Source organism: Cyprinodon tularosa, unplaced genomic scaffold (genome assembly GCF_016077235.1).
Source record: "Cyprinodon tularosa strain WSP-4 unplaced genomic scaffold, ASM1607723v1 ctg120, whole genome shotgun sequence".
NCBI lineage: Eukaryota > Metazoa > Chordata > Actinopteri > Cyprinodontiformes > Cyprinodontidae > Cyprinodon > Cyprinodon tularosa.
In genome coordinates this window covers 3,458,511-3,471,520 of record NW_024038004.1, presented here as the reverse complement: position 1 = coordinate 3,471,520, position 13,010 = coordinate 3,458,511, and the positions used below count along the sequence as shown (strand labels likewise).

Here is a 13,010-nt window from a genome sequence, read left to right as displayed (position 1 = left end):
CTAATAACATTGCAACTACTGTTGCCCATGTTTTTATAGCATATGCTGATGCATTATTCAGAGTAATTACATTGAACATAGTTGGAGGAGGTTGAGGAGAAACAGCACAGAGCCTATCTTTAATAAAACAAGAGAACAAAAGCTTAGAAGGGTTCAGTAAGAGATTCCCCTACCAGCCAGTATTTTCTGAGGTCCCCTGCTTCTGTTTTGAGGTTATTAAAGTATTAAACCATAGCAGGTTTAACTCTGTGACACAGAAGCCACTTCCTTCCTTAAAGGTAAGACAGCCAGACGTGACTGATATATGATAGGACATATCAATATGTACCCTCAACATGGGCGGTTCTAGACAGTGGCCAACAGGGACCATCAGCCCTGTAGTACTACCCCTGGCTCCTGTACTAAAAGCATACACTGCGTGATTTTGTTCTTGCTATAATTGTATTTTTCTTTGATTTGTGGAGCTAAGTAAGACAATTTGCCAGTGAAATAAGATGATTTACATTCAAAATAAGAAAAAAGCAACAACTCTGCAATCTTATATGAAGTAGATATATGTAATTATTATTTCAAGGGCAATAATACCAAAACTTCCCTTGACAAAACATTTCATTTATCGAATTTATGAAATTTGAACTTTTTTAGATCAGTTTACGCAGTGTAGTACTAAAACAGTCATGATGACGTTTGCTGACAGAAGACCGTAACTGATTCCCCCCTTGGCCTAATTTAATGTTTCAACTTATTTGAACAATACTTTAGAAAAAACAGTCAGCCTGTACTTATATAGCAAGTCATACTTATATATAATACTTATAAATTCTAGTCAGTCACTACCCAGTACAGCCAGTCATTCACACACACTGATGGTAGCAAGCTACAATGTAGCCATAAAGAGCCCCGGGGACTCACAGACCATCAGTAGGTTATGGAAGTGAAGCGTCTTGCCCAAGGACACAACAGGGCTCGAACTGACAACCGTCCGATTGCATGGCAAACTCCTGCCACTGTCGCTCAAACACTTTATTTGCATTAAGATTGGATCAGAGTTTTCAGCTGTTAGATCAGGAGTCTTAAACCCTAGATATGTGGCACACTTAATCCACTAAGTTATTCACTCTTGTCCCGTTTGTTTGTTTGTTTGTTTGATTGTTATTCTTGTTCTCTGCCACATGAAGAAAAACACTGCCCACACTGATAAATGTCCTCTAGAGCCGTCTCTGACCATCAGAGATCTGGACATTTTATTCAAGGATGAACCAGACTAGTAGTGATCCACAATTATCTTGCTTCTATCTAAGCAGATTTTATTTTCCATGACTTCAGACAGAAGTAGAGTGTTTAAAGTGTTGCCTTAAAATTCACCCACAAGTGTGCCTTGGTTTGACTCAAATGTTGTGAATCCTCCCATCAGAATCTTTCAATTACATTTTAATATAACCATCTGGGATTTCCAATACTGTTAATAGGTAGTAATTATTCAATCATAAGTCTATGTGAACCTCTACATTTGCAGGAAGTTACCCTCTTAAGGCGATGGATACTGATGGGATCACAGGTGTTAAATTTAATGTGACACCAACTTTCTTTGAAATCTAGTCACTAGAAGAGCATTTTTTGTGTTTCCAAAACAAGTCATTAAATGTGTTTTTCACTAATATTTATGGGTTTAGAACAAAAACTCACATGTGCATATCAACAGACCCTTTACACTTGCCTGGCTGAGTAAAACAACCTCGACAAAAAAAAAAAAACATCCTCTCACTTAAACACATAATATCTGGTATCACATGAAACAGGAGAAATTCATATTTTCAATAATATATACAATGTTCTTGTAGGACCCTTTCTAAGGAAGTAATATCAGTGCATATTGGAGCTTCGTGGCCATTGTTTCCGAGCTCCATATGTAAACAAATATCTAATATTGATTAACATTAATAATGTACATGTTGAAGATCCAGCAGGTAAATTTAATAACCAAAAGCCTTTATCCTGAAATATAAGTCCCACAATGGATATCAGCCGTTTGGTTTGACCAGTTTCCCTTTCTATGAAGTAAAAAAAATACTTTTGACACAAAACTACACATGAAAAGGTGACAGCTCTGCTTGAGACAATGACAACTAAAACCATTGAAGAAAAAGAAATGCTTTGACTTTTATTCTAATTTTGGTGGAGTTACAGTCAAGATGTTGTTTTATGGAATCAGAAGTATTTTGCCGGTTTTCAAAAGGACTGTATTTGTGTTTTGCACCATTTACTTTGAATTATTTTGTGGAGCAATGCTCAAATGATTAGATTTTTGTTTTTGATCATAACAAGTCAGACATATTAACAATTAAAATATATTCTTTTAAGCCCTACCTTTTAAAGTATACCAAAAGTTTGCATTTAGAGAAGGTAACAGTGAAGATATCCCTGATTTAAATGAGTTTGTGTTTTTTTTAAAACTCTTAAAGTTAAACAGGCTAAGTAAAGCAGTATTTCATTATTCTTCACTCAATAATTACACATATTTTTTTATTATTCTGACAACACATTTAAACCGATTTGATTGATTACTTTCCTGAATTCGTACCTTGAACCCAATGTTTTAAAACTAAAGTCTAAACTGGTGGATCTCCTAATGCTATAAATAATATCTTCTTTTTTACTTGTGAACTGTAGGGGGGAGAGGGTTGTGTAATATTGGAAAGTATTTAGATTGTCAGTGATTAACATTTTCACCAGGCAGTCAATGCTGCATTGACTGTTTTGTAGTTTTACTTCATCGTTTGATTGGATTAGAAAGGTGTTTTATACAAGTGATTACTGTGGTGTAGTTCAAAATCCTTCTGATTCCAAACCAGTTGCATTGCTAATAGGACTTTGAACTCACATTATTATTTTAAGGTTGCTCTTTCAGCCCTTTTTTGTTATAACCCTGTATATTTAAGTAAATGTGTTTTATTTGTTTGGCTTCTCCACCCTTTAGACTTGCCTAAGAAATGATTATAGGAGCCTTTGTTTGAGCATGTTAGATCAGCCTCCCTCAACCTCTAGACTCAGATTGCTTAAATTTAATCATGGAAAAAGACCCTTTATCAGTATACACTGTTTAGCAGGTCTAAAAAAATGATAGAATCTCAACAAGTACAGGAGCCGTCCAAAGGAATCTGAAATGCTTTTGCATTCCTGGGTTCTCAATAATTACGAATTGCCAAAATGCTAAAAATAAAGTAAATTAAGAGCATTGTCAAATAAGATCCTTCATGAATATTTTTTGGGATATATGTCATAAGGGTTTCTTTCAAGAGAGTAACTTTGTCTTTCACTCAGGGTCATTGGGTCGAACCTTCATAGAGACTGAGTGATGCATAATCATTGATTGCTTTCCTGGACACCTGCTCACTGGATATCTTTGACAGCTTGCAGAAACATGCTAAGGTTTTCTTCAAGGACTGTCTCGTATTTAGCTCCACCCATTTTCCCATGAGTAGTGACCAGCTTCCCTGTCAGACTTGAACCTCCAAAAGCATTTAAAGAAAATTACAAGGTCGACTTTCTATCACCTAAAGAACATTTCCAGGATTAAAGGACTAATGTCTCAGCACGATCTGGAAAAACTAATCCATGCGTTTATTTTTAGTCGAATTGATTACTGCAACGGTGTTTTCACTGGTCTGCCTAAAAAGTGGATCAGACAGCTGCAGCTGATCCAGAATGCTGCTGCCCGTGTCCTCACTAAGACTAAGAAAGTAGAGCACATCACCCCAGTTCTAAAGTCCTTACACTGATTCCCTGTATCTCAGAGAATAGACTTCAAAATACTTCTGTTAGTTTATAAACCTCTGAATGGCTTAGCACCTAAATACATCACAGACTTGCTATCAGTGTATCAACCCTCCAGACCACTCAGGTCTTCTGGCTTCAGCCTGCTCTGCATACCTAGAACCAGAACTAAACATGGAGAAGCAGCATTTAGTTTCTATGCTTCACTTATCTGGAACAAACTTCCAGAAAACTGTAAAAGTGCAGAAAGCCTGAGTTCCTTTAAATCAAGACTAAAAACACATTTGTTTAGGATTGCCTTCGACTGTTCTAGTTAAACAGTTCAACTAAAACATATTTTCTTTAGTCCAACAGTTTTTAATATTCTTTTTTGTTTCTGCATTTTTTACTTTATTTTTATTTTTTTATTTTTTCCTACTTGCTTTGATTCCGTTTTATCTTCCTATATTTTAATCATGTAAAGCACTTTGCATTGTATTTGTACTGAATTGTGCTATACAAATACATTTGCCTTGCCTTGCCTGTCTCTGCATCTGTCTGGCATGATGCTGCCACCACTGTGTTTCCCTCACAGTATGAGTAGCGCACATTCTTTCACTTGTATGTTGTGCCCTTTACATTACTTATGGGAACTGCATTTTTTATTTTTTTATGATGGCCTTCTTATCTATAAAAACTGTGTCAAAATATGTAAAAAATTTTGAATATTTTTTTTTTATAACCTAACCCTAATTGAAGCTTCTAACCTTCTCTATAATTTGTCTGCAGTGTTTCTTGGTCTGGATGATGAGGATTAGTCACTAATTCTCCATAGCAAACCACTGAGGCTTTCAAAACAAATATAATGTCTAAAGGGATTCAATGTTCCATACTCTATGCAGTTACCTTTTGAACAGATTGTTGTATTTGATCTTTTGTATGCGTATCGAAAGTAGGGAGGATGAAATTCTATACATTCTGATTTCTTTGTTTTCATTTTCTGTTTCAGTTTTGCACAGTTTCTTACAGAGCATTGCTTTCTTTTTCGCTGTAATTAGCTGCTAGTGTTTTGGAGGTATCTAGCTTAAATTGGACTGATTTTACTTGGCCAGTTAGAAAGGTCAATGTGGTGATAGTGGAAAGACTAATGATGATTATTACCAAAAAAGAAGTGAAATAACTTCAAATGTTTCACTTGGTCAGCCAAGAACTGACATCAGTTCAGTGCCAGTTTGCACTTGGTAGATTTGATATAATGAGGGAGTTTTCCTTTGTTTGGGCCAAGCATTCTAACTATGTAAGACACTTTTCTCCATCCATAAAAGAGGGAAAACTCTGGAATGGTCCTCCACCACATCTGCTTGGTAATATATTGTTTGGCAAATCAGCAAACTACCAATGATTTATGTATTAAGTCTGCTTACATGCTGGCATTAGAAAGTGAAACAAATCTGGAGTTATCCTGAGATTTTGTTTTTAAGAGATAATCTGATGCTTTTCATAATACAAATACGACAATCATTTTGTGTCCATGTTTTACCAAAACATTAGAGGATTGTTCAGCTTTCTCATCAGGTCAAAAACAGATCTGTAAAAAAAAACAAAAAAAAAAGAAAAAAAAACTCCATCAGAGGTTTTAATGTTAATGTAACAGAGTTATTTAAATGGTCTATACATAACTTGTTTGGTTCTTTAAATTTTACTTACTCTTCCTGCAATTTTTCTCCTCTTGTTTACTTCAGACCTTTTCAGGTCAGGTATGTTGAAGGTGCCTTTCAATGAATCTTTGTTCTGTTGAACGGTTTTCACTTTCCAAAGTAAACTGAAACCCTTTCTGTTCTCCCAACCTGTGGCCTGGTATTGTGTGTGAAAAACAGGCCCTTACAGGAGCATGTCTACCTCTAAAATATGCAGGCAGAGCCAAGCGACCTGTCATGAATTACAAACAAACTAATCCATTTAAAATAGAGTAGGGGAACTATCTAAATGAGTTCCGTAAAAATTCAAAAAATATCCACTGGACTTGGTTTCCAAGATTTGAAGACGTTTCGCCACCTCTCCAGGAAGCTTTCTCAATTCAAATGTCTGGATCGGCAGTGAGTTTGAGTCTTATATAGACAAAGCCTTGTATTGCTTCGAAACATACAAATGGTAACCGATGAATGGGTCGTTTGGTTCCATCGTTAGCCTGTAATATCTGAAACCTGTCTATGATAGCACAGGCTATTTCAGATTTTATCCAGGGGAGGAAATTCCATGCTTATATGGACTCCCAAAAATTCACAAAGAAGGGGCACCACTCAGGCCCATTGTCATCAGCATTAACTCAGTAACATACAACATTGCTAAACAGCTTACTAATATCTTAGCTCCCTTGGTGGGAAACACACCACATCACATAGAAAACTCCAAAGACTTTGCCAACAAAGTAAGGATGACAACAGGAGAAACCCTGGTATCGTTTGATGTTACTTCACTTTTCACATGCATACCTATAACAGAGGCAGTGGAAACAGTCAGGACACGTCTTGAACAAGATGGTGACTTAAACAACAGGACTAATTTCACTCCGGACCAGATCTGCACACTACTGGGCCTTTGTCTTTCCACAACCTATTTCAAATTCAGAGGTAATTTTTACAGACAGAAGCATGGATGTGCAATGGGATCTCCAGTATCACCAATTCTAACAGAATCATAGACAGGTTTCAGATATTACAGGCTAACGATGGAACCAAACGACCCATTCATTGGTTACCATTTGCATGTTTCCAAGCAATACAAGGCTTTGTCTATATAAAGACTCAAACTCACTGCGGATCCAGACATTTGAATTGAGAAAGCTTCCTGGAGAGGTGGCAAAACGTCTTCAAATCTTGGAAGCCAAGTCCAGTGGATATTTTTTGAATTTTTACGGAATGACTATGACCTGGATGACTGAGAACCTTCATCAGCATATCTAAATGAGTATTTGTAGACAGTTGTTTTTTAATTTGATAGCAAGGCCTTATTTGGGCCAACCCAAAATAGCAAGAAATAACAGCAAAAAACCTGTGGAGAGGTAGGCTGACAGGGGGACGTTATAAAACAACTCAGAGTTATAGTCAGTAGTCCCTTAAACGATTTTGGTATATGATTCAGAGTTATGATTTAAGCTTCTTTGGAAAGGTATTTAATTTTGTGTGTGTGTGTGTGTGTGTTTTTCTATGTATTTAACTCTATCCAGTTGGTTGGAACTCAATTTTACAATAAATAGCCTTTATTCATGAGAGAATTTGTACATATTCTATTTGCTAAAGTATTAATAAAAAAACAAACATTGAATCTCAGGTTGAGAAGCAATTACACCAAGGGAAAAATCGAAAGCCAAATAGTTAGTAAATGCACTTAAGGACAAAGACTTTAATTTTTGGAGGCATCTCCTGTTAACTGATGGTACACAAAGTTTTAGTTTTAACAATTATGTCCGTTATCCCATCTGATGAAAAATAAGAGGCATGCAAGCATATTTACCACCTAAATTGTGAGGTATAGGCATGGGCTGTTCTAGACAGGCCAGCAGGGGCCAGTGCCCCAGAGGAATTGGTCATGGCCCCTTATCTGAAATATCGTTAAGAAAATTTTTCATAAAATATTCCCTTGACTTAAGCAGGTAGGTTAGACGATTTGGTAGTAAAATAAAATGATTTGTATTTCAAATAAAAGAATCCCTTAAGTTATTTCAGGTGCATAATATTTATCTTATTTTTAAGAGCAAAAATACTCATTCTTTTGGCAGATCAACATAATTTATTGCTCAGCTAAGGGCAAATACAATTATTTTTGTTTTGCCCTTAAAAATGTTATCATTTAGTATCAGTTTTTGTACAGTAATACTAAATTATTTATTTCAATGACATATGCTTATGGAAGCGACCAGTGTTGTGCCTGAACGCGTTCATTGAACGAAAGTTCATGAACTCGTTCATATTTTGGGCGAACGTGAACTGAACGTACTGTATTACTGCCTGATGAACGTTATTGTGAACTCGTTCATTCTGGTGTCTGTGAACGGCACGCTCTCTCAGTTCAGCTTCGTTCAATAGGTTGCCAAATTTCTATAGAGCCCTCCAGGCGAAACCCCGGCTAAATCACACCGTAAACAGGCCTTAATATGTAGAGGGAAAAACACCCAATCTGGCAACACCAGCTACCAGTGTCGTAGCCTACAGCCGCGTGCGTCATCAAAACAAAATGCAGCGTGGAAGCCACAGCAGCATGGAGGCGACCGTGGAGGCGACAAAGCAGCAGTATGATCACTTAAAACAGTTTTATGACCAGGTGGTCGGTGAGGATGATGGCAACAATCTTACATTTCTCTGCAAACTTTGCCCGCCGGCTTTCAGTAAAAAAATCCGCACTTAAACCTGCCTGGTATAATTTTCCAGGATTCCAGTATTCCTTTTTAGTATGTACTGAAATGGAATTTCAAATGGAAAAAAATATTAAAATTAAAAAACATTTGCACCTTAAAGACTACTTTCCTGTTTTTCTTTTAATAATTCCTCATAAAAAAGACCATTCAAGCAGCACATTTTTCCTGATGTTTTTGAGAATATTGTAGGGGTGAAAGCTGCAGCTGCTACTAGTGTGAAGTGAATGGACAGCAACAAAGCATTAAAGCAACAATGGGGAAATCCTGTCCCCTCAATGCTAATGTAAACCCTGGTTGGATAAGTATTCAAAACTGGATATGAAGATGAAATTTGACGCAGTTTCAGTGTTACAACTGATAAAATAATTGCTGTCTGTGGTTCTAGGCTATGATGTAATTGAGCAATATATGAAAAAAAAAGAACTATGAACTAGTTCATTTTTTGGAACTGTGAACTCAGTTCAAAATTTTTAATTATGAACTATGAACTGAACTAATTCATTTTAAAATGTGTGAACTGAACTTTGAACTAGTTCACGTAGAAAGAGAACTTTCCCAACACTGGAAGCGACCATAACTGACTGGTTGCTTTGACCACTTTTGATATTCCACCTTTACATTTTATGCAGCAATTACTTAGAAACTGCAGCAGTAAGCTTTATGCTTCAGTCACAGACAGAATCACAGTTTTCATCTTTTAGATTACTTAATACGATGAGCTCTTTGGTTTTTGGGGGGGATTTTTTTTTGTCTTTGTCATTCTTACTCTGGTCACAGCGTGGCCCCCCTTGTAAACTTTGTCTAGGACCACCACTGGGTATAGGAGTGGCAGCAAGTTGTTGTACTGCAGGAGGGACTGGTGCACTATGCATAGATGGCAACATGAGGAAAGAGCGTTGCACTTTGATCTTGGGTAAAATTGCTTTGTAAAATGGAGGATGGCCTTAGTCACACAACAGAAGTTAGTTGTTTTGAATAATAGCTCTGGAGCCAAATAATGAAAAATGTTTGATTGTTATAGTTTTTCATCTGTCAAACTGGCGTCCATCCATTTCCAGTCACTCTTATCCCCGGAGGATCAGTATTAGGACAACAACCATTCAGGTAAACACTCACACCTAGGGAGAATTTAGAGAACCTGTCATGTTTTTGGACTGTGGCAGGAAGCTGGAGTACCTGGAGAGACGCCATGTATGCTCAGGGAACATGCAAACTCCATGCAGAAAGACACCGAGTCGGGTATCAAACCTGCAACCTTCCTGCTGCAGGCCACTGAGCAGCCCTAAAACCAGTGTCTTTCATGACTATTTCAGAATATATTTTATAGAAGTGGAAAAAAAGTGTAGAATCTTAATATTTTACCTTTTTGAAGACACAATTTGAGTTCAGATTCTTCTTCTTCTTCTTCTTATGGGATTTTATGGCGGTTGGCAGACTTGTGAATTGTGCATTACCGCCACCAACTGATATGGAGTAAAGCAAGAAAACAGGAAACGATTCACCCCCCCCAAAAAAAAAAAAAAAAAAAAAAAAAAAAACTGTGTAACTTAAACCAACATAATACTAAATCACATTTGCCCATATTATTTTAATTTACTCTAGGTCATCTTAACTCTGCCAGTTTCTGATGGTCCCATCGGTCCTCCCATCATGCTTCCAACCATCTCCCAGTTCAAATCTTTAATGTCCAGATATTTTTCTGCAGCCTTCACTATTATTTTGATTTTTTCCGTTTTTTTTGTTGTCTGTGCAGTACAATTAATTACTTCTACCATGAAAAGAACAAAATTTGTCTTTTTAACAATAAGTGAGTCTTCATCAATTTTTAGAGATTTCTCTAGAGGTTTGGAATTTGCCGTGTGTTGAACTGTAGGTTTGGGTTTTTCTGACTGAGATGGGATCCTTTTTGCAGCTTCAGCGTAGGTTATTCCGAGCTCAAATTTCATTTTTTTAATTTCCTCAGACCTTTTGCTTGCTTCACAGCCGCGATAGGCAGCAGTATGTTCTCCACCACAATTACAGCATTTTATTTTAGCTTCTTTTCCACATTTTCCGTACTCATGTTCTCCTGCACACCTTCCACACCTCTGTTTCCCTTTACAAACTGCTGCAATGTGACCGAATTTTTGGCATTTGAAACATCTCAATGGTGGAGGATTGTAGATTTTGACATTATAGCTTATGTAACCGATGAATACTTTGCTTGGTAATTGCTCTACTTCGAATTTAATTAGCACAGATAAACTGTCAGATCTTTCTCCGTTTCTTGTTGTTTTTAACCGTTTTACTTCTTTTACTTTTGCACCGCTTATGTTTTCCAGAATCTCTTTTTCAGAAATTTTTAGAGGAACTCCTCCAATGACTCCCCTGCTGATCTTTTTGTTCTCCATTAAGCTGCACTGAACTCTTATCCCGTCAATTTTGTTGATACGTATTGCTTTGCCTTGCTGGGCGCTGTCTCTGCAGTTAATTAGCAGGTCTCCACTGTACAGAATTCTGGCACCTTTGACTTCTCCGACAAGTTTATTGATGGTTTTTGTTAAGTGAACCGGATTCCAATTTGTAAAAGAGTCTGCCTGATTAACGACTTTGAATATGACTTTGAATTCATTTTGTTGTGCTGTGGAATGTATGGATTGATCATCACTGGATTGTTCTGAACTAGATTCCCCTTGAACTGATCTCTGTTTTTTCCGCTTTTTCTCATTTTTTGATGTTGCTATCTTCCAACCTTCATTGTCACTATTTCCCTCTTCCATCCCACAAGAATCGCTTCCTGTTTCCTCACTACTCACGGCCCAAGACATTTCTCCATAAGCAGCTTCAAAACACGCGCCATGCACCAAACGACCATCCACATGCAATCCTCGACACCTCTCTTGAGTTCAGATTAAAATGAAATGATTGCTTTGAATGGTTTGAATCCTCCCGCGCTGAGAGCCGCGCCCCGCTGTGGAGGCCGGACACAAATGCGCACCTGAAACAGCCAACAATCAGCCAGCCAGCCAGTCAGTCAGTCAGGGGAACGGACAGGAGAGCAGGTATAGAGCAGCGAAGCCGGAAGAACCAGCTGGACGCTTTAATCCAACCCTCTTTATAGAAAAGAAACATCATTCTCATTTTTACGCACAGCCCCTTAAACCAGGTGTTCCTCCCTCCCAGTCCGCCTGCGTTTTTTCCGCCGGGCTCCAGTTCAGAAAGCGGGGCAGCGCTGGAGAAAACATGACTGAGCACAAGAAAAAGCTGATCTTCATCGTGGTGGATGTTCTTTGCGTGTTTGCTGGTGAGTAACCGCATTTCGCTTTCCCTTTCTTATTAATCAGGAGCTGCAGTTTGGATTGGCTTCATTTTTTGCACGAATTTCAATAAACATAGTCAACAAATGAGTATAACTTAAAAAAAGACAGAAAAAAAACAGGATAAAATCTGCTCTTCCAGATTTGGCGATTATTGTCCGATGACGCACACAGGATTGCTCAACAGGCATTTGATTTATTGTTTTGTTAGAGGTCAAACAACTTGCTCCAAGATAAGGGGCTCACTTTAAAGGCCAAAAAGTATGTAGTTGGTACATCTATTTTTTTAATAGCCTCTATCTTGTTCAGACAAGCCAAACATAATATTTCTATCCTTCTCAGCACTGAATAGTACTGAATCTTGATGTGGGAGGTACTTGGATCATTTGTTCTCAGTAAAACTCCCTGATATTTTATCTCATGTATGAGATTTGTTTCTTGCGAGAGTATCCTGTAACTGTATCCAAGTGTAGGAGTGGATTTGTGTGGAGTGTCTGCTTTTATTTAATTTTTTTTCCAAATATCCATTCCTCTTTCAAAATCATCTCACTACAATAATTTATTTCAAAATCTGCTATCTAGTTGTGTTTATTATTTAAAATAAACAAATATATAACAGGGAAAACACAACTGATAGATCCAAATAGAGACCCCCCAGCTGAGTCATGAAATAGAGATTGGGGGGGGGGGGGGGGGGGGGGGGTGATCTTACTTGTGTTTGTTTGAGTTGAGAACATCAAAAAAGACAGTCAGCCAAGAATGCTTTTTTATCTTTTAGTCAGAGGCGTAGCCAGAAAATCCCAATGTGGGGTGGCCAAACACTGAGGGGTGGTCGAAAGGCACCAGAACCTCAGGGTTAATCTACACCGTTCCAACAGGAACAATTACAACATCCATATTTTCTAAATAAAGACGACTGGGACGAACATATTTCACATTGTTATTAGCTAACTTTATCGATAATCATTCTGCAGGAAAAAAATTATATAAATCTACTAATATCCACATTTTAATGAATTTTTATTAAAGTAATGTTTTTTTATCTATGATTTTAATGAAGCCTCCTAGATGACTTGCGGAGGCACATCATTTTAACTTTACCCCAAATAATTCAAAATTTTGTTCAGAAAAGAGTATAAATTCTGTATCTATCATCTTTAATGTTTGTATATCCATGTGCATAACTAACCAGTGTTTCTGTTGTCAAGTCGTTAATATATGAAATATTTCAATATTTAATAATCTTGAATATTCCCCTTTAGGGTATTACTGCTGCCACTGTCTGTATTAGAGGGAAAAAATGGTAGGGGTGGCCAATGATTGGCTAAGGGTGGCCATGGCCCCCCTGGCCCCCCATATAGCTCTGCCCCTGCTAAAACCTGCTTTCCACCCATTTCCCATTTATCTTGTTTAGGGCTGCAACTAATGATTCCTCTACGCCCCAGTTAACGATTAATTGATTACTAAATAAGTTGATTATTATTTCAATAATCAATTAATCACGATTACTCTGATTGTTTCAGCCCTCATTTTTTTCAATCTCTGTT

The 13,010-nt window shown here is 37.4% G+C and overlaps 1 protein-coding gene across 2 annotated transcripts in view; it reads left to right on the top strand.

Moving 5' to 3' along the window:
• Positions 1 to 11,154: 11,154 nt before the first annotated feature.
• plpp2a (phospholipid phosphatase 2a) overlaps positions 11,155 to 13,010 on the top strand; it is a 38,605-nt gene continuing 36,749 nt past the window's right edge. The window contains exon 1 of one of the 2 annotated variants that reach the window (XM_038273794.1): positions 11,155 to 11,450. In XM_038273794.1, the coding sequence (XP_038129722.1) occupies positions 11,430 to 11,450 (21 nt within the window). In that variant the 5' untranslated portion in view covers positions 11,155 to 11,429. The remainder of the gene's footprint in view (positions 11,451 to 13,010) is intronic. The other variant, XM_038273801.1, reaches the window with a different exon arrangement.